This window comes from Rhizopus delemar, genomic scaffold, assembly GCF_000149305.1.
Source record: "Rhizopus delemar RA 99-880 supercont3.3 genomic scaffold, whole genome shotgun sequence".
In the NCBI taxonomy this organism is placed as follows: Eukaryota; Fungi; Mucoromycota; class Mucoromycetes; order Mucorales; family Rhizopodaceae; genus Rhizopus; species Rhizopus delemar.
Window position 1 is genome coordinate 2,195,062 of NW_027137829.1, and position 23,147 is coordinate 2,218,208.

The 23,147-nt window shown below is 35.2% G+C and overlaps 12 protein-coding genes across 12 annotated transcripts; 7 read left to right on the forward strand and 5 right to left on the reverse strand.

The window, feature by feature from the left end:
- Positions 1–429: 429 nt before the first annotated feature.
- RO3G_05043 (uncharacterized protein) lies at positions 430–715 on the forward strand (the record flags this gene model as incomplete). Its single annotated transcript, XM_067659633.1, has 2 exons — positions 430–478; positions 540–715. 2 exons carry the CDS (start codon positions 430–432, stop codon positions 713–715), a joined length of 225 nt encoding a protein of 74 aa, XP_067515734.1.
- Positions 716–1,049: 334 nt separating this feature from the next.
- Positions 1,050–1,199, reverse strand: RO3G_05044 (uncharacterized protein; the record flags this gene model as incomplete). The annotated part of the gene is made up of 1 exon (XM_067659634.1): positions 1,050–1,199. The coding sequence occupies one exon, from the start codon at positions 1,197–1,199 to the stop codon at positions 1,050–1,052; it is 150 nt and encodes a 49-aa protein (XP_067515735.1).
- Positions 1,200–1,756: 557 nt separating this feature from the next.
- On the forward strand, positions 1,757–2,338 carry RO3G_05045 (uncharacterized protein; the record flags this gene model as incomplete). The annotated part of the gene is made up of 2 exons (XM_067659635.1): positions 1,757–2,083; positions 2,231–2,338. The coding sequence occupies 2 exons, from the start codon at positions 1,757–1,759 to the stop codon at positions 2,336–2,338; spliced, it is 435 nt and encodes a 144-aa protein (XP_067515736.1).
- Positions 2,339–2,933: 595 nt separating this feature from the next.
- On the reverse strand, positions 2,934–3,262 carry RO3G_05046 (uncharacterized protein; the record flags this gene model as incomplete). The annotated part of the gene is made up of 2 exons (XM_067659636.1): positions 2,934–3,160; positions 3,211–3,262. 2 exons carry the CDS (start codon positions 3,260–3,262, stop codon positions 2,934–2,936), a joined length of 279 nt encoding a protein of 92 aa, XP_067515737.1.
- Positions 3,263–3,683: 421 nt separating this feature from the next.
- Positions 3,684–4,824, forward strand: RO3G_05047 (uncharacterized protein; the record flags this gene model as incomplete). The annotated part of the gene is made up of 3 exons (XM_067659637.1): positions 3,684–3,687; positions 3,779–4,278; positions 4,384–4,824. The coding sequence occupies 3 exons, from the start codon at positions 3,684–3,686 to the stop codon at positions 4,822–4,824; spliced, it is 945 nt and encodes a 314-aa protein (XP_067515738.1).
- Positions 4,825–8,329: 3,505 nt separating this feature from the next.
- RO3G_05048 (uncharacterized protein) lies at positions 8,330–9,081 on the forward strand (the record flags this gene model as incomplete). Its single annotated transcript, XM_067659638.1, has 5 exons — positions 8,330–8,382; positions 8,428–8,539; positions 8,592–8,689; positions 8,737–8,836; positions 9,031–9,081. 5 exons carry the CDS (start codon positions 8,330–8,332, stop codon positions 9,079–9,081), a joined length of 414 nt encoding a protein of 137 aa, XP_067515739.1.
- Positions 9,082–9,463: 382 nt separating this feature from the next.
- RO3G_05049 (threonyl-tRNA synthetase) lies at positions 9,464–10,696 on the reverse strand (the record flags this gene model as incomplete). The annotated part of the gene is made up of 2 exons (XM_067659639.1): positions 9,464–10,310; positions 10,356–10,696. The coding sequence occupies 2 exons, from the start codon at positions 10,694–10,696 to the stop codon at positions 9,464–9,466; spliced, it is 1,188 nt and encodes a 395-aa protein (XP_067515740.1).
- A 784-nt stretch (positions 10,697–11,480) lies between these two features.
- On the forward strand, positions 11,481–11,842 carry RO3G_05050 (uncharacterized protein; the record flags this gene model as incomplete). Its single annotated transcript, XM_067659640.1, has 2 exons — positions 11,481–11,541; positions 11,595–11,842. 2 exons carry the CDS (start codon positions 11,481–11,483, stop codon positions 11,840–11,842), a joined length of 309 nt encoding a protein of 102 aa, XP_067515741.1.
- A 578-nt stretch (positions 11,843–12,420) lies between these two features.
- RO3G_05051 (uncharacterized protein) lies at positions 12,421–12,828 on the reverse strand (the record flags this gene model as incomplete). The annotated part of the gene is made up of 1 exon (XM_067659641.1): positions 12,421–12,828. One exon carries the CDS (start codon positions 12,826–12,828, stop codon positions 12,421–12,423), a length of 408 nt encoding a protein of 135 aa, XP_067515742.1.
- Positions 12,829–16,342: 3,514 nt separating this feature from the next.
- On the forward strand, positions 16,343–17,261 carry RO3G_05052 (uncharacterized protein; the record flags this gene model as incomplete). Its single annotated transcript, XM_067659642.1, has 4 exons — positions 16,343–16,596; positions 16,651–16,802; positions 16,861–17,152; positions 17,216–17,261. 4 exons carry the CDS (start codon positions 16,343–16,345, stop codon positions 17,259–17,261), a joined length of 744 nt encoding a protein of 247 aa, XP_067515743.1.
- Positions 17,262–17,560: 299 nt separating this feature from the next.
- Positions 17,561–19,342, forward strand: RO3G_05053 (uncharacterized protein; the record flags this gene model as incomplete). The annotated part of the gene is made up of 8 exons (XM_067659643.1): positions 17,561–17,704; positions 17,765–17,884; positions 17,941–18,023; positions 18,123–18,242; positions 18,437–18,539; positions 18,706–18,891; positions 19,055–19,079; positions 19,224–19,342. The coding sequence occupies 8 exons, from the start codon at positions 17,561–17,563 to the stop codon at positions 19,340–19,342; spliced, it is 900 nt and encodes a 299-aa protein (XP_067515744.1).
- A 1,199-nt stretch (positions 19,343–20,541) lies between these two features.
- On the reverse strand, positions 20,542–21,138 carry RO3G_05054 (uncharacterized protein; the record flags this gene model as incomplete). The annotated part of the gene is made up of 1 exon (XM_067659644.1): positions 20,542–21,138. The coding sequence occupies one exon, from the start codon at positions 21,136–21,138 to the stop codon at positions 20,542–20,544; it is 597 nt and encodes a 198-aa protein (XP_067515745.1).
- Between the last annotated feature and the right edge of the window lie 2,009 nt (positions 21,139–23,147).

Sequence of the window (23,147 nt, forward strand, 5' to 3'; positions counted from 1 at the left end):
CGTTATTCAATTCAGTGGGGAATTCCCAGAATAAAAGATAATCTATGACAGATATACAAAAGAACAAATGAAAAGTTTTCATAATCATAATTATAGATAACACTTGCTAAAGTACCTGAATATTAGAAGAACGATAACAATAGAAGATATCAAGCCACTCACTCAATAAGATATAAATACCTGCCTTCAATTAGAATAATTTTTACTTTAACTTAAACTGAAATAAAGATCAGACTCAAAAAGTACCCAAACTATTTCTTGATCTTTGTTTTTACCTTTTCCTTTATTATTTAAACCATTATATAACAACCAGAACATAACAGGCTGAAGGTAACTAAAGCTGGTACAAAGTGGAAAGAATCCACGGCATTTCTTATACACGTCATGGATGTCCTTGATAAACACAACTTGAAGGGGTGCAATTTAGTCATGGATAATGTACCTATCCATAAACCTGAAAAGATCACAGAAGAGGTCAGTAAGAGGGGGGTATAGAATAATATATCTTCCACCTTACTCCCCTTTCTTAAATCCAATAGAAGAGTTTTGGGCCAAGGTAAAGACACTTGTTCGCAGATCTCCAATGACAGATCGCGATAACTTGGTAGCAAGGATAAAAGAGGCTGCAGAGCAAGTGACTCCTGAGGACTGTCAAGGATGGATTAGGCATGCCGAATCCTTCTTTGAGAGTTGTTTAAATAAAGAACAACTTTAGTTCGATCATGCAGTTGAAAGCTCATTGCAGCTTGGTCGAACTTGTTTTTATTTTTGGTCGAAAAGTTCTTTCTAATTTAGTCGAAATAAAGGTACACAAATGGACGAAATAAGCAAGTTCATTTGGTCGAAATGAGACGTCACTTTTGGTCGTAATTTATTTTTTGTTGGTCGAATTTAGTTGCCGGTTTGGTCGAAATTGAAGTGGAAATACTGTAAATCTAAATGACCAACGATAAATGCTAGACACAGGGGAAAAAATGAAGAAAAAAAACATCAAAATATTCTACTTGATACTTGAGAGATGAAATTTTTGAAGTTTTATTTTAATAATATTATATGACAAAAAAAAACTGCTGTCTTTGTTTAGGAGGAAGAGAAGCAGAGTCCTCATCAACATTACTGATGTTGGCAACGGATCTCTTCATGGCGTCTTCCATTTTACTCAATGTATGCATACGCATACCAGACTTGATCTTGTTCATTTCCTGTTGATAGATGTTGTTAAACGAGTTGTAATATTTCTGAATATTTTCAAGATATTCAGCAAGATGAAGGTTTTCTGCTTCATCAATATCGCAGCTGTCTTCAACATCTGGCAAGTCACCAGAAAGTGGCTCAAACAAGGAAAAGCATAAAGAGAAAGGAATTCGTGTAATACGACATGTCAAGAAGATATGCTTGCAAAGCTTAGCAGTATCCGGACAGGAACAAGCACTAATGCAATTGTCAACTACTTTTACAATGTATTTGCCATCGCTGGTAAAGGAATCGCACGAAAAGTTCTAATAACAAAAAGAATTACTGCTTATATACAAGTATAATATGCCAGATACTACAATACTTCAAATCATCACTAATGTTGGTGATGTTGTTAGTGTTCATATTATCTGTGGTTTTTATCAAGACGCGTTATGAGGGAAATGTGAAAAAGTTTATTCTCTATTATTATCCTGAAAATATTACGGTGTTTCTAATATTTGCGACTAACATTTATCGTTGGTCATTCAGATTTTTTGTCCTAAGTTTAGATGATGAAAAAATGGTGCCTAATCTTGCAACAGGAGAAATAGCAAAGGATATCTGGAAGTCCAAATTCTATAAAGATAAACTCAAAACAGTATTATCAAGTAAAATGGACCTGAATCAGTTTGTCGAAAGCTTTCCAAAGTCGTATGTAAATACACTGCCAGTATACATTCCCTTTATTATTATGGCAGAGTTAGAAGCAACAGTATACGCGTTATATCTTGGCTCCAATGAACTTTATATTATAAACGAAGTTACCACCATCTCTTTACCAAGAACCTTATTTGAAATCAAAGATGGAGGAATATCAAGGGTGGTCTCGAGCCTAAATATCGTTAAGGTAAGTAAGCATCAACCTCTATTTTCAGCAAATATTATGCGACTTAAAACCTTTTTTTCAACATAGAAACTTGTGGCAGATGTCAAGCAGATGAATCAACATATTACTGAATTACACAGCATCGAAAAAAGAAAAACAATCAAATAGGTAACCGCGTCTCAAATGAGCAGAAGTCAAGATGAGGCCGATTGTAAGGCATGGATAAGGCCCATTTGGTTTCCACCAAAATATGAAAGCGACCCCGATGATGCCTAGATTTACATATATTAAAACACTGCATCTTTATTCCCCTTTTGTATTATAGCTATTTCACCTACATGCAAAGCTTAAAGTTACACGATCGGTTCTTTTTATTTTTTACTTTATGCAAAGGTCTCATGAACTTTGCCTAGCCTCATATTATTCCCAATCACAGATAAATCAAAATTCTTATTCGAAAGAAGTATAAATATCCACCTATTTCCTGAATTTTATGTAAAATACCGCACATTGGCGTTGCGACTACTGTATGATTAAAACGAACTTTGATGTAAAAACGAATTTGAGCCATTTACAAAAGCGAACTTAAGACTGTTAAAAAAACGAGTTTCAGTCGGAGACAAAAGCGAATTCAGCTCATTGGAAAACGAACTTTGGGAGTGGAGCCACTGTATATGACCTATTCCAGTTACATTTCCTTTTGTGAACGTCTAAAATCAAAATAGAAATCGTCCGAAAAAAAGAGCATACCCGAAAATTTTTTGAAAAGGTCCGAAAAGCAAGTAAAAATACTGTATTAATAGCAGTAAAAATGGTATTGTGTTTTTGTTTATTTACAAATAGAAAGAAAGATATACACAAATGAAAGAGATTATTTTGAATGTAAGATGGATATAGGAGTCATATTGTTAGGATTAATAATTGGTATCACTCTTTTTGAGTTTTTGATTGAGGGCGATGTACGAGGAGATGGCGTAAGTCTTTGTTGAATACGATCACGATCATCTAAATGATCAGTAGAATAAATAGGACAAAACTCATCATCATCATAAAAGTTACGGGCCAGTTCATGTTGTGCTTCGATTTGCCCTAACCTTGCTATTATTTTATATTAATAAGTATTTCAAGGCATCAACAATACAACTTACTTGTATCATAATAAAATGAACTTTGAAATGAGGTACGGTAAACAGGAGTCATTTTTTATTCTTTTGTTGATAAAAGAGAAAGAAAGAAGACGAGAAAAATAAACTTGTTTAAATGCGTCTGAAGTGAAAAAATATTTAAAGTTTAGCACCCAAAATTACTTTATTTAGTATAGGTGGAACTTACAAATAAAATAAAATATAAATAGAAAAATAGAAAAATGAGTATTTCATTACAAAAAAAAAAAAAAAAAAAAAAAAAAATGAGTATTTCATTATACTTTAAAACATAATATCATCTTCAAGAATAGTACGTTAAATTAAAAAAGAAAAAGGGAGAGAGGGAAGTCTTTGGTTTATAATGCAAGCATGATTGCAGGTTTTACTTAAAATTTCATTGGTGAAGTCGTATCTTAAATCTAGAGAAATAAATTTTATATGGTTATGAATATATACCAATAAGCTTAAATTACAGCATGAGTAAAAAGAGCAAAGATGAAAGGACCCCAAAATAGATGAGGTAGTCCATGTCTCTGTGTTTCATTCCTATCATTTGATCGTCTGATTACAGTGCTTCCAACAAATAATGTCACAGCCAATCAAAATCAATGTCATTTTTGGACTAAAGAAATGCAAGCTGCATTTGAATACCAAGAGCTTTGTTATAGGAAATGGCGCATGGCACATGGTTTGAACAAACCCCAATATTGGCTAAAACACCAAGAAGCGCGAGCTGCTGTGCGTCGAATGATCACCCAACGCCGTCGAGCAACTTGGAAAGACTTTTGTGATCGACTAGCATCTGGTGACTACACTAAAACAACCTCGAAGATCAGTCGTATCTGTAAGAATCGAACGTTGAAGCCCACTTTCTCCACTCCCGAAGGTCCACAACATGCTGCTAACACGATGGCATCTCACTTGGAAGTTATATTCTCAGGTAATCAACATGGAGAAGTACAATGCAATAACGCTACTTTACCTAATTTACCTTCTACATTAGATTGCCCTGTTACTACTGACGACAGAGTTTCTGTGATTCGCTCCTTGCCTGTCAAAAAGGCCGCCTGTGTAAATCATCTGCGTATCGAAAAGTTACAACCTATACAGCGCCTACTAACGCCGACCCTTCTCGTACTATTTCAAATGTGTTGGTCCTGGTCTTATGTTCCACAGTCATGGCGTATTGCCCAGGCCGTTCCTATACACAAGAAAGGTTCACCATCTGAACCAGACAATTTCCACCCTATTAGCCTGACTACCATTTTTAGGAAAATTCTGGGGCGTTGCATACAAGATATCTTACAAACAGAAGGACCACCATTGGATATCGCACAATGTTTTCGTGAGCCCTGTAGTACTCTGGATCAAGCCATCTGTCTCTCCGAAATTTGCCAAATCCTGCCTTCAAAGTATCACGTTACTCCAGCCTTGGCCTTTCTGGATATAAAATCTGCGTATGATGCAGTTAATCGCAACTTCGTTTGGGAGACACTCAGTCATTATGTCTCACCTCCTTTATTAGGCCTATTACGTAATATCTTCGACGATATCCAAGTCGAAGTCCTGCTTCTAATGCAACTTCTCGTCGAATTAGTCCAAAAACTGGAGTTCTAGAAGGTTCTATCCTGTCACCATATCTTTACTCTGTATACATTAACAAACTTCCAGCCCAACTACGTCCTCAAGCTCTCACTCCTGATATGTCACTGTTGGAAATGATGCCCTCCCTCAATTGTTTGCTCTATGCTGATGACGTGGTTCTCATCGCCGAAAGCTCAAACATGGTTGATCTACTACAGAAATGTGAAATCCATAGTCTACAAATGGGATACAAATGGAACCCATCCAAATGCGTATTTCTGACAACAGTACAGATCCACGTACATACACTCTTTATGATCAGCCATTATACAGTCCAGGATAAAGCTAGGTTTTTCGATCTGAAGATTGAAAAGTGCATGAATGCATCAGCTGCAGCGAAGCAGTTGGGCATTCACATTCGAACAGCTTATAGATGGGTTAGCCAGTATTATGCGTGCCCTGATAGTATTTTTGAGAGCTGTAAAAAAGTAGGTCGTAAGTGCATCTTAACTGAAGAACATAAAGCGGCTGTTGTCAACTTCATTGATGCTAATCCCTCTGCTACTGTCGTTGAAGTGGCCGAGCATTTATTGAAGCGATTTCATGATCTTAAAGTATCACGCAGCACTGTTAATAATTTTATGAGACGTGAATGCAACCTTTCGCTGAAAAAACAGATTTTCATTCTATTGAGAGAAACCGTCCAGCAAAGATCGAGGAGCGATACAATTGGGTTTGTAAATGGGAAAATACAGACATGAGCTTTCTGACGAATTGCGTGTTTCTTGACGAGTCTGCTTTTGATATCAATATGAAACGCTCAAGAGCTTGGTCCAAAAAAGGCTCCCGTGCTATTTTTACCAGGCCTACTACGAGAGCAAACACAACGTCAATATTGAGCGCTATCTCTGCTTCGGATTTGATTACCGTCAGCGTAAAAAAATCTAGGCCGGCTAAGAAGAGAAAGGCTTATGGATACATAAGCTCAGGAGCCGTAACAGGCCACTACATCAGTCTCTTGAAAATGACTCTCGATGAAATGGACAAATGTCCACATATGAAAGGTCATCATATAATTATGGATAATGCACCCATTCACACGCATGAAAACACAAAGAAGTATATTGAGTATCGAAGATATAAATGTGTATATCTTCCTTCTTATTCTCCTGAGCTTCACCCAATTGAACAATTCTGGGCAGTGGCAAAGAGTAAGGTTAAGCGTCATAGGTTTTTGCAGGAAGACACTTTGTCCAAGAGGATTACAAAAGCCTGCAACAGTGTGAAGCAAAGTCATTTCAAAGGGTTCGTCTCGCATTCTTACCAGCGTTGGGATAAATGTCGAAACAGGCAGTCTATGTAATGACCCAAACGAATGTGCAATTAGGGAAAACGGCAAGTGGCAATCAGACAAAAAAAACAAAAAAAAAAAGATCCGAGAACAATAAGGAAAAAAGACGCACCCAAATGCCCTGTAATTTTATATTTTACAAAGGAATGAGGTTGAAACAACCATCAAATTTAGAACTAGGAGATGACAAGATCGTGTCAAATTACTGATATAAAAATCATTGAATGCATCTTTAATCCTTGCAGGATACAGGGAGGGTTTGAACAGGGAAATGTAGACAGGGATATTGACAATGTGTTTTTTTTTTTTTTTTTTTTTTTTTTGAGACAATTTCAATGTCACCGCACTCTTGCATGTTTGCCCTGTTGGATGCCTCTCCGTATTGCCATTGCCTCTTCAATTACATAGTACCAATGGATTGACAATATGAAACAGCCAATCTTCAGACCATCGTGCATGGCCCTAGCGAATGCCGATTTAACCGATATATCCCGAGGGTTCGATTCAGTGGTATCTGATACAGTTTTAAAGTTGTACTCATCAGCTGTGTTCACATGGTAAACAACACAGTATAGACAATGGTAGGATACTCGCATCTCTTTTTTCATAGGCTAATTGGGCAATCAATTGCATAGATATCTTTATAAACCACCTACCGTTTCAACAATTTCACATATATCCTAGATTGCGTTTATTAATGCGTATTCTCTCTCACACCCCAGAACTCAATCCATTGCAAAGGATCTTGTCTGGACCTTGTCATCTCCTAGTTCTAAATTTGATGGTTGTTTCAACCTCATTCCTTTGTAAAATATAAAATTACAGGGCATTTGGGCACGAAAAGCACACAGCAGCTGAGGGTCCAGAGATCAGTATTGTCAACAAAAGAAAACCGCTGAAAAGACCAGAGGATTGAGCATACATCGTTTTGAGTGAAAGTAAGGCGCGGACGAAAGAAGTTGAAAGCATCTATCCATACTCTCCATTTTGTAGGACAGTGAACGAAGAGACGTTGTAGGTCTTCAGTATTAGCAGAACAAAATTTACACTATGAAGAGATCAGGCCGTTATTAAATCTTGAGAGAAGTGATTGATTATAGAGTTTACAGTGGAACAGATGATACCATAAAGACCGGCTTTCAGGCGAAACAGGCATTTTCCAAAAAAGTGGCCACTTGGAAGTTGGTATAGTGCCATTGTCAATGACGGTAGAAATCGCTGTGCTAGAGACAACCGATATGGCTTAAATTTGTAATTGGTCCATTGAAAAGCGCTACATCTAATCAATTTTTTTATCCTAATTTTGGATAAAGTTGACGTATTGTTCATTCAATTCATTCACAAACACAGGATTCTCTGAGCCTTCCTTTCAAAACTCCGAATAGCTTATTCACTCTAAATAACAATACAATGCTACTTGTAGATTTTATCACTTAAATTTATTACTTAAAAGTATAAAAGTGCAACAGAGCAATAGGCTAATACACATGTCTCGTCTATGAACTCCGCGCCATCCAACAAAGAACTCAACAAAAAAAAGTGTAAAATTTAAACCGAATGACCGTATTGTAGATATGGAAAGAGACTTGGTCCATGAAAAGTCTTGCGTTTATATGCGCTTGTTTTAAATATTTTGCTTGAACAAATTCATCAAATCAAAGATCTGATAAGGTTTCTTGGCAGAATTAGTAACACAAACACAGATCACTTTTACTTCGATTTCCTGGTATTCCAAAATTCAAATTGGTGATAGCTTTAATGAAAAGTATAGATGATTATTTCTTTTTATAAGTATTCATTCACTCCAAAAAGGCTTTCAACATGCAGAAAAGGAAGAGTGCCAAAGAATGGGCATTAAAAGTAATCTTTGTCTAATTTGGCACAGAATGTTCAACTTTTCGGATATTGAATCGCAATAGAAATAGATAAATATAAATGAATGGCTTTTTCTATAAAAAAATATTTTTCTTTTCATTTCCTACAATGAAACAGACTTACTTTTGCATTTTATTGTCTTGTATTTCAATTAGCTTTGCATTGGAATTTGGTCAGTTGTGTGACCCTACGCCACAATACAGGTAACTATGGTAACTGTGTACCCGCATTTTCCCTTCTAATCTTTTGGATAGAGCAGGCACATTTGAATACAATGATTCTTGTGATAATATTTACTTATTCTGCGATATAATGACTAATACTTGCAATTATAAAGGATGCAGCAATTCAGATTACATTAAAAAGTAAGAAACAAATTTGAAAGAAAGCAACTCATTTTTTTCTTGTAGTTGGGATATAACAATAAGACCTTTTCCAGAAAGATGCAACATGACAAGCTATTGTCCTGATAACAATTCTCGATGTGTACCCCGTCTTTCTGTTGGATCTCATTGTGAATTGGTAAGATGCCTTCAATTTGTGATTTATAAAAAGCTCACATGAAAATACATAGCAAAGAGATGACGAATGTACTGGGTTAGGCACAATTTGCTTAAATTCGACTTGTTTTATTAAAGGTGCACCTCTTGGCGGTAATTGTGGTGCTGATGTGTAAGTTAAAAGTGATGACTATTTTGTGTATTCTAAAGCTATATTAGCACTGTATATTATTCACAAGATGCTGATGAAGACTTGGTTCAGCAAACCATTATTCGAGACAACTGTACGGATGGCACCTATTGTCTTGAATCAATATGCGTAAGCTCCAAACCTTTGAAGTCTGCTTGTGAACAAGATCGAGAATGTCTTTCAGGTTCTTGTTCTAATGACGGAATCTGTATTCAGGGTCCTGACGTTTTCCGAGTCATCAAGGCATGGCTCTGGGGTGTTTTGGGTGCATGTATTATTATTTTCGTTCTCTTGGTTCTTGGTTTGCTTTGGATCTTACATAGATATCAATCGAAAAAAGAGCACGCAAAGGTCAGAAAATTCTTTGGAGATAATAATGAATTCACTAAATATGCTATGCTGGATGACGATAATGATGATCATCAAAGTACCAGTGTACTTTACTTGGCAACACCCGATTATTTGATGTCACAAGCCTTGTCCACTAGTCATAAAAATCCTTCCTCTATGAGTTTACATCGTCCAACCAATCAGCCTGGTGCAAATTAAATGGTGAAAAATCTTTAAATCGATTGGATAATATGCATAGTTACTTGTCATACCCTCTTTTTTTTTGTAACATGAATTTAAAAATACATCCGTTGTACAAAACAGGGCCCCCCTCTCGCTTTTTCATTTAACTTGAACTCTATCAACAAACGACACTACACACACACATTCAAATTTTTTATTATTATTCAGCATTCATTATGTACATTATTCTAAATCAGCTGTCATACGACCAAACATCTCTCGAACACTTTCTACACTCATTGTTCCTAAAACTTGTCCTTTCCTTGTCCTCACATTTACTGTGCCTTCATCCATTTCCTTTTGTCCAACAACAAAGATAAAATTGTATTGCTGTAATTGAGCTTGACGAATCATCTTATTCAATCGATCACGAGGGGACTGGTCCACATCAACAAAGTAGTGAGGTTCGCTTGTTTGATTTGAACCAAGTGATAATTCACTGGCGACTTTCTGAGCGTAATCTGCAAATTGAGTTGAGATGGGAATGACCACACCCTGTCGAGGACTTAACCAAAATGGCCATTTGCCTGCTGTGTGCTCAATCAAGATGGCCATCATACGTTCAATGGAGCCTAAGATGGCACGGTGTACAATGACGGGTGTTTGTGCCTGATCTTGCTCGTCCACATAACTGAGTTGAAATCGTTGTGGTAATTGAAAATCAAGTTGAATGGTAGCCGTTTGGTGAGATTTACCACCAGAGTCCTTGACCATGATGTCAATCTTTGGACCATAAAAGGCACCGTCTCCTTCCTTCACTGTCCAAGGACGACCTGTTGCATCCAAAGCCTCACGTAATGCCCTTTCGGCTAGATTCCATTCTTCTACACGACCAATAAAACTTTCAGGTCGAGTCGACAGTGTCAGATCGTAGTGAGGAAATTGAAAGGCTTTGTAGACGCGGTCGACAAAGGAAAGACAAGAGGTGATCTCTGGAGCAATCTGCTGCTGAGTACAAAAGATGTGAGCATCGTCTTGGTGAAACCGACGAACACGGGTCAATCCTGAAAGTGCACCGGATGCTTCGTTTCTATATCTCGTTTAGTTTCAACCCGAAAATAACCACTTGGTTTACCTGTGGAGTGGACTGAAATCTGCAAGCCGAATAGGTAAATCACGGTATGACTTGGGTGTGCTGTCAAAGATCAAACAATGTCCAGGGCAGTTCATGGGTTTCAGTCCAAATAAACCGTCTTCATTGTCATCATCACCTCCTTTAACCATATACATGTCATCCTTATAGTTTTGCCAATGTCCACTGGTCTCCCAAAGATCCTTTTTATAAATCAAAGGTGTCATGACTTCTTCATATCCATATCTTGCATATTCGGATCGTAAAAAGTCTTGAAGTTTACGAACAATACGTGTACCGTGAGGTAGCATAAAAATCGAGCCTGGACTGACAGGATGAATCATGAATAAAGATTGAGCTTTACCGATCGTACGGTGATCAAGATCAGGCGTTGGTGCATCTTACAGGAAAAGGTTAGGAGCAAATGAAGAATAAGAAATTTTATGTATACCTTGGCTAAAGCGAGTAAATGAAGTGTGAAAGTATCGAGGTCTTAAAGAAAGTGAAATGGGTGCTTTTAATTTGGTCAAGTGGCGACGAATGGACCTTGACAGCATTTTTTAAACAAGGGGTGCCTTTTCGCTTTGGAAAAAAAAAAAAAAGAGGACAGGTACTCTATTTTTTGGTATCTTTCAAACTCAACTTTTCCGAGCCGGCAATAGAATATTTACCATTTGCAATAGCAAGCAAAGCAAATGACTCTGTGTACTGGCTCTAGGTTCCTTTTCTTCAATAGATGCTTTCCCCTTTGCCTTCAGTTGTCTTATCAAGTGGCAATATTATATTAAACACTGCTATTGACACCCTTTCTGATGTGACAATAGCTGATTTCAAAAAAAAAAGACAGATTTGATTGCATAACAATACAATCAATATTCTCAGCAAACAGGGACCTACCTATGATTGAAAACATGTAATCAGTTGAGATGTTTGAATAATCAGTAACGATAAAGTTTGATTAACTAATGATAATTTGCACGTTCCAGGAAGGTGTGACACGGCTTCAGTAGTTTAAATGTCGTACGCAAAAGTCCGGTTAAATTAAATTGCCATTTTCTATCATTGGAAGGTTTTATATTTCTTCTTTTTTTTTCACTTTTTTATCTTTTTTTCAAGAAGAAAACAAAAATGTCTGATCCTATTTTACCACACAGTCCCTCCATTTCAGCTTATATGAGTGTCCATGAAGGTACATAAACTTGCACTATTTTTATGTATCGTATTTTCTTATTCTCAAAGTAGCCACCAACCTTGCCTATGTTCGATACTTTGGTCAGGTTGATCAAGCAACCAAGGCTACTTTTAAAAGTCTCAACGCGAGACAATTTACATTGGACTATACATTATCTGATGGGACAACAGGACAAGTATCTATTCCTTTCAAGACACCTTTAACTGACAGACAAGAGGTTCGGCCTGTTTTAGAATCTATGGCTAAAGAGGCAGAAGATGCATTAGGATTAGTAAGAAAAGAAATGATGTTCTTTTGATGGTTATTTTATCTTTTGTGCAGCCTAGTTCTTTATCTGGACCACCTCCTTTCAAAGCAATTGCTAAAGCCATGATGGCCACTGCCTATACACCCGAAAATCCTACAGTTCCTCTAGATAGCTTTTATATGCCTCGTCCTATTCCTATGTTGATGATTGGTTTTGGAATGGGAGCTACTGCTTTGTTTGCTTATGCTTCAGATGATTATTTAAAACGTCAATTTCCTATTCAGATTTTTGAATTACGCAAAATGATTGGACAATCACTGAGTCGACGCGTTATGGATTCAATTCTTGTCATTCATGTAGTTGAATGTGCTTACGCTCTCGCGACATGTTTACGTAGGGGGTGGTATGGGCCTGTGAATACGATCAAGTGGGTTGTGAGTACCTTTATATTTGGAATTGGATCTATGCGACAATTAAAGCAACATGCAAAAGATGTATACAATACAATATAAATTGAATAAAATATATTTATTATAAAGGAAAGGGGGAGTAAAAATAGAATAGTACAATGAATGGAACTGGGAATATAATACAAAAGTATAGTTTACAAGATTTGATATTCAAATCTCTCAAGAGCGAGCAGCTTGAATAGTGAATTTCTTTGAAATATTTCCAGAATCACCAAAGAGAATGATGATATAGGATGTCTTTGTTTCAAGGTCGCTGGGTAGAGTTACGGTTTGAGCACCAGAATCCAAAGGGAAATCATCAGCCAAGTCCCAAGTGATATGTTCGTTGTCAGGATCGTCCTTTTCGAGATAACCCAACTTGATATAACCTCGTTGAGTGGAAGGAATAGGAGCTTGCTTTTCACCATCAAAGTAAGTCGTTTCCCATTTGACTACATAAGTACCACCAGCTCTCCACTTTGTACCAGTAGTAGGAGTGAGAACTGTAGGATTGACTACCATAGCATGAGACATGGCGAAGAAGGCAAAGAAAGCAAAAAATAAGCAGGCGAATTTGATATTTAACATTTTTTTTTTTTTTGTAATTCAATAAAGTGAATGAATAACTAAAGAATAGAAAAGAAAGTCTTGTATTTATATTCATTTCAGAATCAAGGCACACACACACAAATTGGGCTGCATGAATGATATGGCCAAGTGATCGCTTTTTGAATATCAAGGCACTTTTTTTGGCTGTTGTATGTATTTTTAGTTTTTCACTAAAATTGTTCCAGTCTATTCTTTTATGATGTAAACATTACTCTTTTAATAAAGGAATGTCGATCATCTTGGTTTTAGTCAATGCAAATAAAATCATCTTTTTCTATTTGCTTATTCCATCCCACTGTAAGGAACTAACGTGCTTATGTGTGCTTTATAGTTTGTAAAACAAATTTTTTTGGACTCCACTTCCTCTCTCTTGGCTAAGCCCTTTCTTTCTCTACCCCTTCCCCTTTTTACGCAGAAGCAAAAAAAAGAAGGAACACATTTTGGCTTAGAAATGTCATTTGTCGTCAATTCTCGATTGATGGTGCATTTAAACAACATATTTCAATGATACTATTACCAAGGAAGGGAAATATAACTATAAATAACATATTTAAAAATCATTGTTGCCGTAAACATAAATCTCGTGAGTGAAAACGATAGGAACAAAACAAACACAAATGACGCATTGCATGTAGCAGAACAATAGCAGTTGGCTGAATACGAGTTTCACTTCTGTAAATTTATTTTTTGCTCTTTCATTTTATTCAAATAAGACAAAGACGAAATAAAAAAAAATGAGATTTCACATAAACATAAAGTGAAGATTCTTCTAAAGAACATATTTTTTCTTTTTAAGAAAAATAAAGCTATTTTTAAAGAGTGTCAGTTGTTTCTCTTTTTCTTGCGTGCTACTATTGAAGAACATATGATACAACATAAACAATGCTATTCTTCAAGATTGTTCTTTTTAAATGTTTATCCAGAAACATCATGCGTCAAAAACATTGTCCCTTTTTCTGTACCACATTCGTACTACGTGACTTTAAACTGCTCCAAACGCTTGATGATTAGATCTGAAGAGAGTTCAAGAAGAGATTCATTATTACTTTTGTTTTATGAAAATATCTATCAATTCGAATACTAAAATTCCAGTACTAAATTGAAAAATTCTACCATCATCCAATTCGGACCTTGTAAGATTCAGATAGTGGGCAAAGGATAGTTTAGTTTAGTTCATGCCATGGTATGATTCATATCGTTATGCAAAGTTGATCAGCTTTTAAGAATAATTTTGCTTTAAAATTAAAAACATTTCATGCCTCAGCCCACATATCGACGATTCTTCTTTAATGGTTTCTTTAGCATTCAACCATTATTAATGATATGCTTCTTTTATCATCAAGTGAGTTTGCATACATTCGTCCATGTAATCAGTATTGTCGCTATAGTTTTTGTAGGGCCAATCCCAACGAATTATAAAATAATATATTTCACAAACGATTTTTATTTCAAAAGCAAGCCAAAAGCTCAAATTTTGGTTAAAAAAGTTATAAAGTATTGATCTGAGTTTGATGTACTTGTTAATGATATAAACTGCTCTTGATCGCCTTCCTAATACGACTGGTAACGGTGCATTGTGTATGCTTGTAATCTATTCAATGTTCTTAATTACAGCAAGCTTGAGTATCAATAAAAAAAGTATTCTTCTGTAACAAAAAACGTATTGAACTGTGAACATTGTACCTAGAGTATAATGATTATTAATACCATTTACTACAAAGCATTTTGAGCCATTTAATTGCTTCTTATGATCTTATCTCTTGCTTCAGATAAGCGGTATGCACAATACAATAGTATAGTGAGGATAACTGCGAAGAGGACTTTTAATTGAGAACTTGAATACATCTATCGTAATGACATTTAAAAAGTAGTGTAAGATGATGGCATAATTTTAACTAAAAGAAAGCACGATAAAGCGTAGCTGATTATACATAACTGTAGATTAGCTTCGTATATCAACCATCGTCTTAGCATATGATTGTTTTTGTCAATAATGAGAAAAAAAAATACTAGGCAGGCTCAGGAAGATGTATATCGTAAGATATTTTTTATTAAAATGAGGTTCTAAAGGCGACGGCCTAAATAAGTACGATAATGGTTTGCCATGCAATGAACAGCATGTGTAAATAAACACAATAAAATGGATTTAATTTACTTTTATATTGCACAGAATAACATACAGGCCTGGTTTACTCATAAAATCATGTATGGAACATGACGTATGGTAATGATTGTCTCTGTTGTACCTTGATTAGTGATTTGTCGAACAGCCTGATGGCGTTTAGCAAGATAAACAGCAAGGTCTTTATTTCGGTGATAGCAAGCTTATAATCGATGTGTTGACATCCATTAACTAAAAAGAGAAGCTGTTTATAGCTACTACTAACACGATTTGTCAGTGAAGAACGGCTTTTTTTTTTTTTTTTTTTTTTTTTTTTTTTTTTTTGGAAAATAGAGACTCTATGCAACTAGTGCGCGATTGACTTGTCCCATGTAGCAACCAGTATGAGTTAAGCAAAGGAGATATCAACAAAGCAGTCTTACAAACCTTGATATAGGAAGAAAAAGTTTATTAGAATGATGTAGAAGGGTTTTCTATTTCTTCATCTATTGTACAAGAATTGCCATACAAAATAGGGTAGATGATGACGAGATACAATTTCGTGTTTATGTAGTGTTTGGATGGAGCATAATAGCATGCATTTCTTTGCATCTTTTGAGAAGAGTACATAGGAATATTAAACCCTACAAACATACTAATGAAAAATCACTCGTGATATAAAATGAAAGGATTTACTACCTCCATTCTGATCGGTCAAAAACATTTACTATTTAAGTCAGTGTTACATAATTATTACAGTCATTTATTAAAACCAAACTTTTTTATAATTAATTGTTTGGAATTAATACAAGAAAATGTGATTGGAAATAAGAAAAGAATAAACAAGAAAGTAATGTCATCGATATTGAAATTATAAGTTAACTTCTTGATGTAGTATAAGCTTTGGAAAATTATATTAAAATAGCACACGTACCATTCGATCAAAAAAAAAAAAAAAAAAAAAAAAAAAAAACCATCTTGCAACACTGCCATTTTGGCCTAATAATTCAACATCAGATGGAGTCTAGCTGGGAATAATTTTACTATCAACTGAAAGAGATTTTTGTTAGATCGAACTAGAAGGTTAATCGAGTTTGTTTTTCATTTCGGTTGAAGTTGGGACGAAAATATTGTATATCCTGAGTTATTTAGTACTATTATTAGGAATATATGTCGCGTTTACTTACCGCTTTTTCGTGTATATTGTGTTATAAACTTGTAAAAATACGACTTCACTTTCTGAAAATGGCGTACAGCAAATTTCTTCTCTTTTCTGTTTTGTAATTCAGAAGGATATCAAGCCACTGCAATTTTGTTGCAGTCACAAAGTATCTAATTTGACTATTTTTATTTTTTTACATTTTTTGCAACTCCCCTCTTAAAACAAGCAATATGGCAGTAGAAGAGAAGAAGCGTAAGCATAAGGACAAATCAGAAAAGAAAAGCAAAAAGAAGCATAAATCCAGCAAAAGCATTGAAGTACCAAGCTCTTCTACTGAGGTTTTAACTACAGTAATTTCCAGCGAATCTTCTAGTTCATCTTCATTTTCAGAAGTAATTGCAAGGCTATATATTCATCTAGCACCCATGTGGGCAGGCAAAGTTATGGAAGGCGTAAATGAACAGCTTAATGCCTTTTTAATGAAGTAAAAGAAACTGGCTTTTTTCTGAATTTAGAAAATATTAATACATTATTATAGATATGTTCCAGAAGTAGATGGTATTGTTCTTGCACACTCTGATGTCAAGTTTGTAACAGATAAAGGAAAAGTTATGTATGATTCACCTTTTTGTCACTTTTTCATTTCTGTTAAATTTCTTGTCTGGAAGCCCAAGAAAGGAACAAAGCTTGGTAATTATTGTTTTATAAAGCAATATATCTTTTGTGGAAGCTAATTATCAGAAAATAGTTGGTCGTATCAATTTACAATCAGAAGATCATATTGGTTTGTTAATCTATGGTACTTTCAACGCATCAATCCCAAAATCACGTATACCTTCATCTACATATGAATGGAAAGTCAATGAAGAAGATGATGTGAATGAAGAAGAAGAAAGCATATTAGAAGATGATGATAGCAAAGATTCTCAAGAAAACGCCCCAGAAACTCGTAAGAGAACACAGTATGGAGAATGGATAAATAAAAGCACAGGGGCAAGCATTGGCAGGGAAGATGGATCTCTTGAATTTAATGTTGTCGAGTAAGTGGCTTTAGTACTTCTTTTTCTTATACCGAACGTTAACATTTATCTTCATATTTGTAGTATTATTGAAGCCAATGATATTTTAACTGTTACCGGATCTCTTTAGACTGTATATTTCTTTTATCTTTATTTCATTTCATACACATTTAACATAAAAAAGAATCTAAACAAGTTGGAATCAAGATTTATTATCAACAAAGAAAAGAAAAAGAAAGTGGGAGGGGGAGAGGGAGAGATGAAATTTTCTGTAAATTGTGTAGTTCCGTGAGGGGCATTGAGCATTTTGTTATTGTTTCGAAGATGTTTACGTTTGATATTTGAATGACGTTACACCGAGTATGCAATAAAAACAAAAGGGGATATTTTTTTTTGCAATCTTTTTCTTTTCTATACTTTCAAATAAACATGTTGGATAACTCCCTTGCAAAGCAGAATTTTTGTAGAGCATCGGAAGATGCTGTAAATCAACAGATTCAACTTTATCGTATGGCTCAGCAAACTTATTTGGCTGCCTCTGCTTTCTTTGACCACTGTGGTGTTGCTTTACCAGTAATTAAGCAACTAAAAAAATTTATACGGACGCAAAAAATAACATTTCTGTACAAATAGGGATTTACAAAGTACTTTCATGAAAGAGCTGAATATGAAGGAAAACTAGCTCAACATTTGATTGATTATCAAGCAACGCGTGGTGGAGTAGTTATTATTAATGCCATTCCTCAGCCGCTGGTAGGAATAAGCTAAAAAAGCAATTGAGCAATTCTATTTACTTAAGTTTATTGCAGACTGACTGGAAATCAGCTTTTAATGCCATAGAAACTACCTTGGCTTTAGAAAAAGACGTAAACAAGTCTTTGTTGAATTTAGCGTCAGTTGCTGTAAACAATCAAGATAAACAACTACTCCATACTTTGAAGCAAGTATATTTTATTTGTTGACAAACTGTTTTATTAATACTGGTTAATAGGAAAGGTCATTTAAATATCAGAGTCAAAACTATCTATAATATCGTAAGAGGATTTACGCAGCTTCAAAGGGTTGGAGGCGAAGGATTAGGGTTACATTTACTTGATCAGGATTTATACAAGTACGAACACTTTCTATAGAGAGAATAATGACCTCCTTAGATTCTTCATTAGCTATTTATTGCCTTTTTTTTTTTTTTTTTTTTTTTTTTTTTTTTGCTGTACAGTCCGGCTGGTGGATATTGTCGGCTACAAAAAAAGTAATTGTCTGTCCAGAAAAATCAAATTGGCAGTTATAATAAAACGTAATTGTCAGACTTTTACAAAAAATAATCAGCCACCTTAAGGCCTACCTCAAGGCCTATCTTAAGGCTTATTTCAAGGCCTTACATTTCTATGTGTCCCCATTTATGATAATGGTAATTTATCTGAACAGGTGTACAACTATAATAAAAAAAAATTGGACGTTTAGGAAACCTATTTCTGGTGCTTATATTATTTTTCAAGCGAACGCGAATTCCTTTTTTTCGTTTTTCCTTTCGAAAAGCTGCAATGGATCTCAACAACACTACTCACACTCTCTAGCCGCAAAGTGTCCTTATCAAATACAACTGCTATCTTTGTGAACGAAAAAACTTCTGCGATGGTTCAAGGTTGAGAAAGCATCTTTGCAAAATTCATAATGTTACGTTACCTCCAGTTCCAAGTGGTAAAAGATGCAAATCAAACAAATACTTCAATTACGTTAAAGAAGCCGATTCCTCTGCTATCGTACAGTAGTCGCTCTATTTAAGAATGGCCAAAATTTTTGGAATATCCACCCTTAAATAGAACATATCCTTAAATCGAAATTCGTAGCTGTTAAAAATCGAAATCACTTAATATGTATTGTAGCTACATTATAGACATGCTTGTACAACATGTTTCCACATAGGCCACTGCCGGTTGGTATAGATTTGGTAATTGTGTAAGGACATTAACAAATCAAAACTTGCTTAAGTCTTGATCAAAGTTACTAAAAAGATAATACACGAGTAGTAGACTCAAAATAATTTTGATGAGAATAAATATATGACATAGCAAAATTTATTTTCTTTGTTTAGGTTCTATCTATAAAAAAATGTCTAATAATAAACCTGTACGCCTTTCTACTTCTCAAAGAATTGAGCTTTTGGATCAAAATGCTACTGGCCAGCTTAATCAAACAGAATTAGGTGAATGAGCTATGAAGAAATTCAATTTAGATCAACCACTTGCTCAACAGACTATATCAAACATTCTCAAAAATGCTGAAACTTTATAAGTAATAATGTTGTCAAAAATGGTAAAAGTCTAAAAACAACACACTATCCTCAACTTGACTTCTGAAAACATTCAGAACGAATTGAGGAAGATAGAAGAACTTCTTGGGCCATGTGATCCTGTAGATATCATGAGCTTTGGTGAAACAGGCTTATGTTACCAGAAAAATACCCTTAAATCAGACACCCTTAGATAGAGCGACTATTGTGCATCATTCTTGTTTATCTTGCATCAAGCATTTCTTACTTTTAGAAGAACTCGCGGCTCATGTTGATCAAGATCATCTTGGTGGAGGATCCTTTCTCAAATGCGCGATTATTCAAAGGAAATCCAACAGCATGTATTTTATACCGTCGTTGGCACGCAACAGTATTCATATATCTTCTATTCACAAATTGGATTGAAAAACAATTTGTGAACTCAAAGATATTATCAAGATAATTGCGCCTTACAATAAGGGACTTCTACCATCCGAATTACAGTATAGGTCAACAAAAGGAAAATCAAAATGAATTGCTATCGTTGAAGCAGTTTCTCATTATTCACAGATCGCTCTTGAACGTTTTGGATATTGATGACTACAAAGTATGGCCTTTATTCCTATGGTCATTCGACGGGAATGCAGCTCAGGGTTTGGAATTGAAGTTGTTGCAAATAACAAGAATTATCCTAACAGATTTTGCAAGCAAATGCAACCGAGATCTTATCTTTATTCCCAAGACTGAAAGGACATTTTGGATTGACCGAATTGTACCTAGGGAAAAAGGGAAAAATCATTTTTTTTATTGTATTAAAGGAAAATAAAGCGTGGCTCAGAGATCCAGTACCACATTAAAAGTCGAATCGGAGCCAACAAGGATTGCATTAGGTACGACATCCAATATCCACCAGCCGGACTGTAGATACAATATGTAATAAAATCGTTAAAAGCAAAGTTGTTGACAAAATTTGAAGACAATAGTATTATAATCTTTTGATAATGTACAGAAATGAATTCTCAAGTATATCACACCAGATTTTTCTGCTTATTTACAACTGCTGCTTTTTTTTTTTTTTGGCAAATTTAATATAAATAAAAACATTTGGGACAAAATCAGGGTTCATTTATCATAGTTAATTTTACAAAAGAAATGGCAAGTTATCTTTTAAAAATACAATGAATCTTTCGATATCAATGCGTCGTTTAGAATCTTTTCGGTATTGTTCAACTAATAAGCGATCCACAGATGTAACCTCTTGTGTCATTATTTCTTTTTTTTGCTCTTCAGTCAAATCTGGTGCTAATTTCATCAGCAGCTGTTCATCAAATTCTTGACAAGAAGGATTATTGCAATCATAGTAAAGTATCCGTACATTAACAGCTTTCATTGGCCAATAGAACCAATCTTCGCTATACCACCTAGAGTCAATCGAGATAACCGTTGATCCTTTTTTCATAAAAAGTCCTGAACCTAAGCCATTTCCATGTGGTGAAATGAATACATCTATATCTTCTACAAGTTGAGCTGTACTTCTGATATTACATCCTTCATCATAATTAATCAATTTGATAGAAACATCCTTAAACTCTTTAAGCATAGCCTCAATGACATCTGGGATATTAGTAATATGTCGTGATTGTTTTCTGTTAAGAATAGCAAACTTTATATTCGTTTTAGATCCAGAATGATATTCTCGCACAGAATTAAGACAGGGATCTTCTGGCTGTACTTCCATTTTTTTGATATCGTTTATAAATGCATCATAATCTTCGATAGGTATTTCTCTCTCACAATACGGTAATGAGCATCGATTTCCTGTTCCTACAACGGCTCTGCTGAAACAGATTGGATTGAAGGGTGGAGTTGTCTGTAATGCTGTACGAACGTTTTTATAATTTAAAACTATATCATGTCCCTCAGGAAGTCCTAAAACATCCATGTCCAGAGGGGTATATCGGTCCAGATAAGTTCTAGCTCGTAGTAATGAATATGGAGCAGAGTTGTCAGGCAAGTATTCTCGGATAGTGCTGTATAGTGGAATGAGGCCGTTAAAGATGAAATGTGAAAAGTGGTAAGGTCCATATAATCCATATACAAACAGTGTTTCGTTAACAAAATGCGCTCTCCTGTAAACAGAATTCATTACTTTTGGTTCAAACCAAATGTCCTCAGTCGGTTCGACATTGAGCACATTTACTTTTGGTGGTTTATTTCCTTCCGAAGACAAAATAAAAGGACCGTTAATTTTATCTACACAAAAGTTCGTAAATTCGCATACTATGTCCCTTTCTGTGGTACCCCGACACCTCCACGTAGAAGGCTGTATCGGCCTAGTAAAATATACATAAATGGTAGATAGAATGTATATTACTGCTAGTATAATTAAAAATAGAAATAAACGGCTAGTTTTAATCATAACTTTAAAAAGATATTGCGACCAGTGCGGGATGGTTTTTTAAAGTTTTTATTTATTGCTCCGCGGGCGCAAATTAAATAACACAGAAAAATAGAATTAATCTCTAATAGAAAGAGGAATCATTTGGTTTGTTGACTGGTTTAAATCATCCTGAGCATCGATGTACTGTTTGATATTGTCACGGGTGTCTTGGAATATATTATGTGAAAGAAATGGTTGAGTAATTAATATGTTGACTTTTCCCTCTAAATTCGTGGACTGTGATTTTTATTTTGTTTCTTTTTCCTCTTTCCATTACTTTTTATAATATTTTGTTTTGTTTAGAAAGTGCTTCCTTTTCTTTTGCAAATGACAGTGCTAGTCCAACTGCAAGTTCAACTAGCCGAAGCTAGAAAAAAAAATCGATTCAAGCAACAAAGTGCAATCCTTTGCGAACAGATTATTCGTACTATCTATACTCAAAATTCCACAATAAAATTCTCAGCTACTTTTTTTAATACACCTGCTGTCTTGCCACAAAGACAATAACAATCTATTAAGGAGCACCTCTTCAAATTGATTTAGAAGTCCCTTTCATACAGAAGGCTGTAAACCCTAAATGTGACCGCCCTCTTCCGAACCAAGCTGCTGCTCGTACATTTAGCCTATCCTCAGCCAACAAATATTTCAAATACCTTCATGTACCTGTCCAACGTCGCCCCCCAATCAGCCAGTTACGTTCCAGACTTCTAAATCTGCACATTAACAGTAGCCAAACCCTTACCAATCATTACCCTGACCGGAATTTAGCTGTCATTTTCATCTATAATGAGTTCCGTTCATAATTAAAGAAGTTTAAAAGCTTGATCATTGATTATTGTAATCCTCTCGATCCTGGCAACCTTTTGCGACCCCAATTATGAGAATTTTAACTACGAAGCAAAAATAGACGTTACATTTAGTGTCTTCACTGAACAACTTATTCGGGCCATTCATCATATCAAACCACCTATCCATCATACCATCGTATGATTCTTTTTATTGATCAAGAGTACTTCGGTACTCATGTCTTCCTTGAGCTTTTTCCCAAACATCAAGTATTAACATAGTTATGATTGCTTCCCTTCCCTTTTTTTTTATCCTTGATCCCGAAGAGGTTTTTTAATTTCCTGCTATGCTTTATTATAATTGATCTAGTCTAGGAAACAGATGTAACAAGCATCAAGTTCTCACTTGGGCCTTACAAAGAAATAGTATTTAAAATTAAACTTTTTATTTGGAGTACTATGGACTTTTATTTCAATAAATGAGCTACCTCTAATAAATTGTGCAAGTCCAGCCCCCTTTCT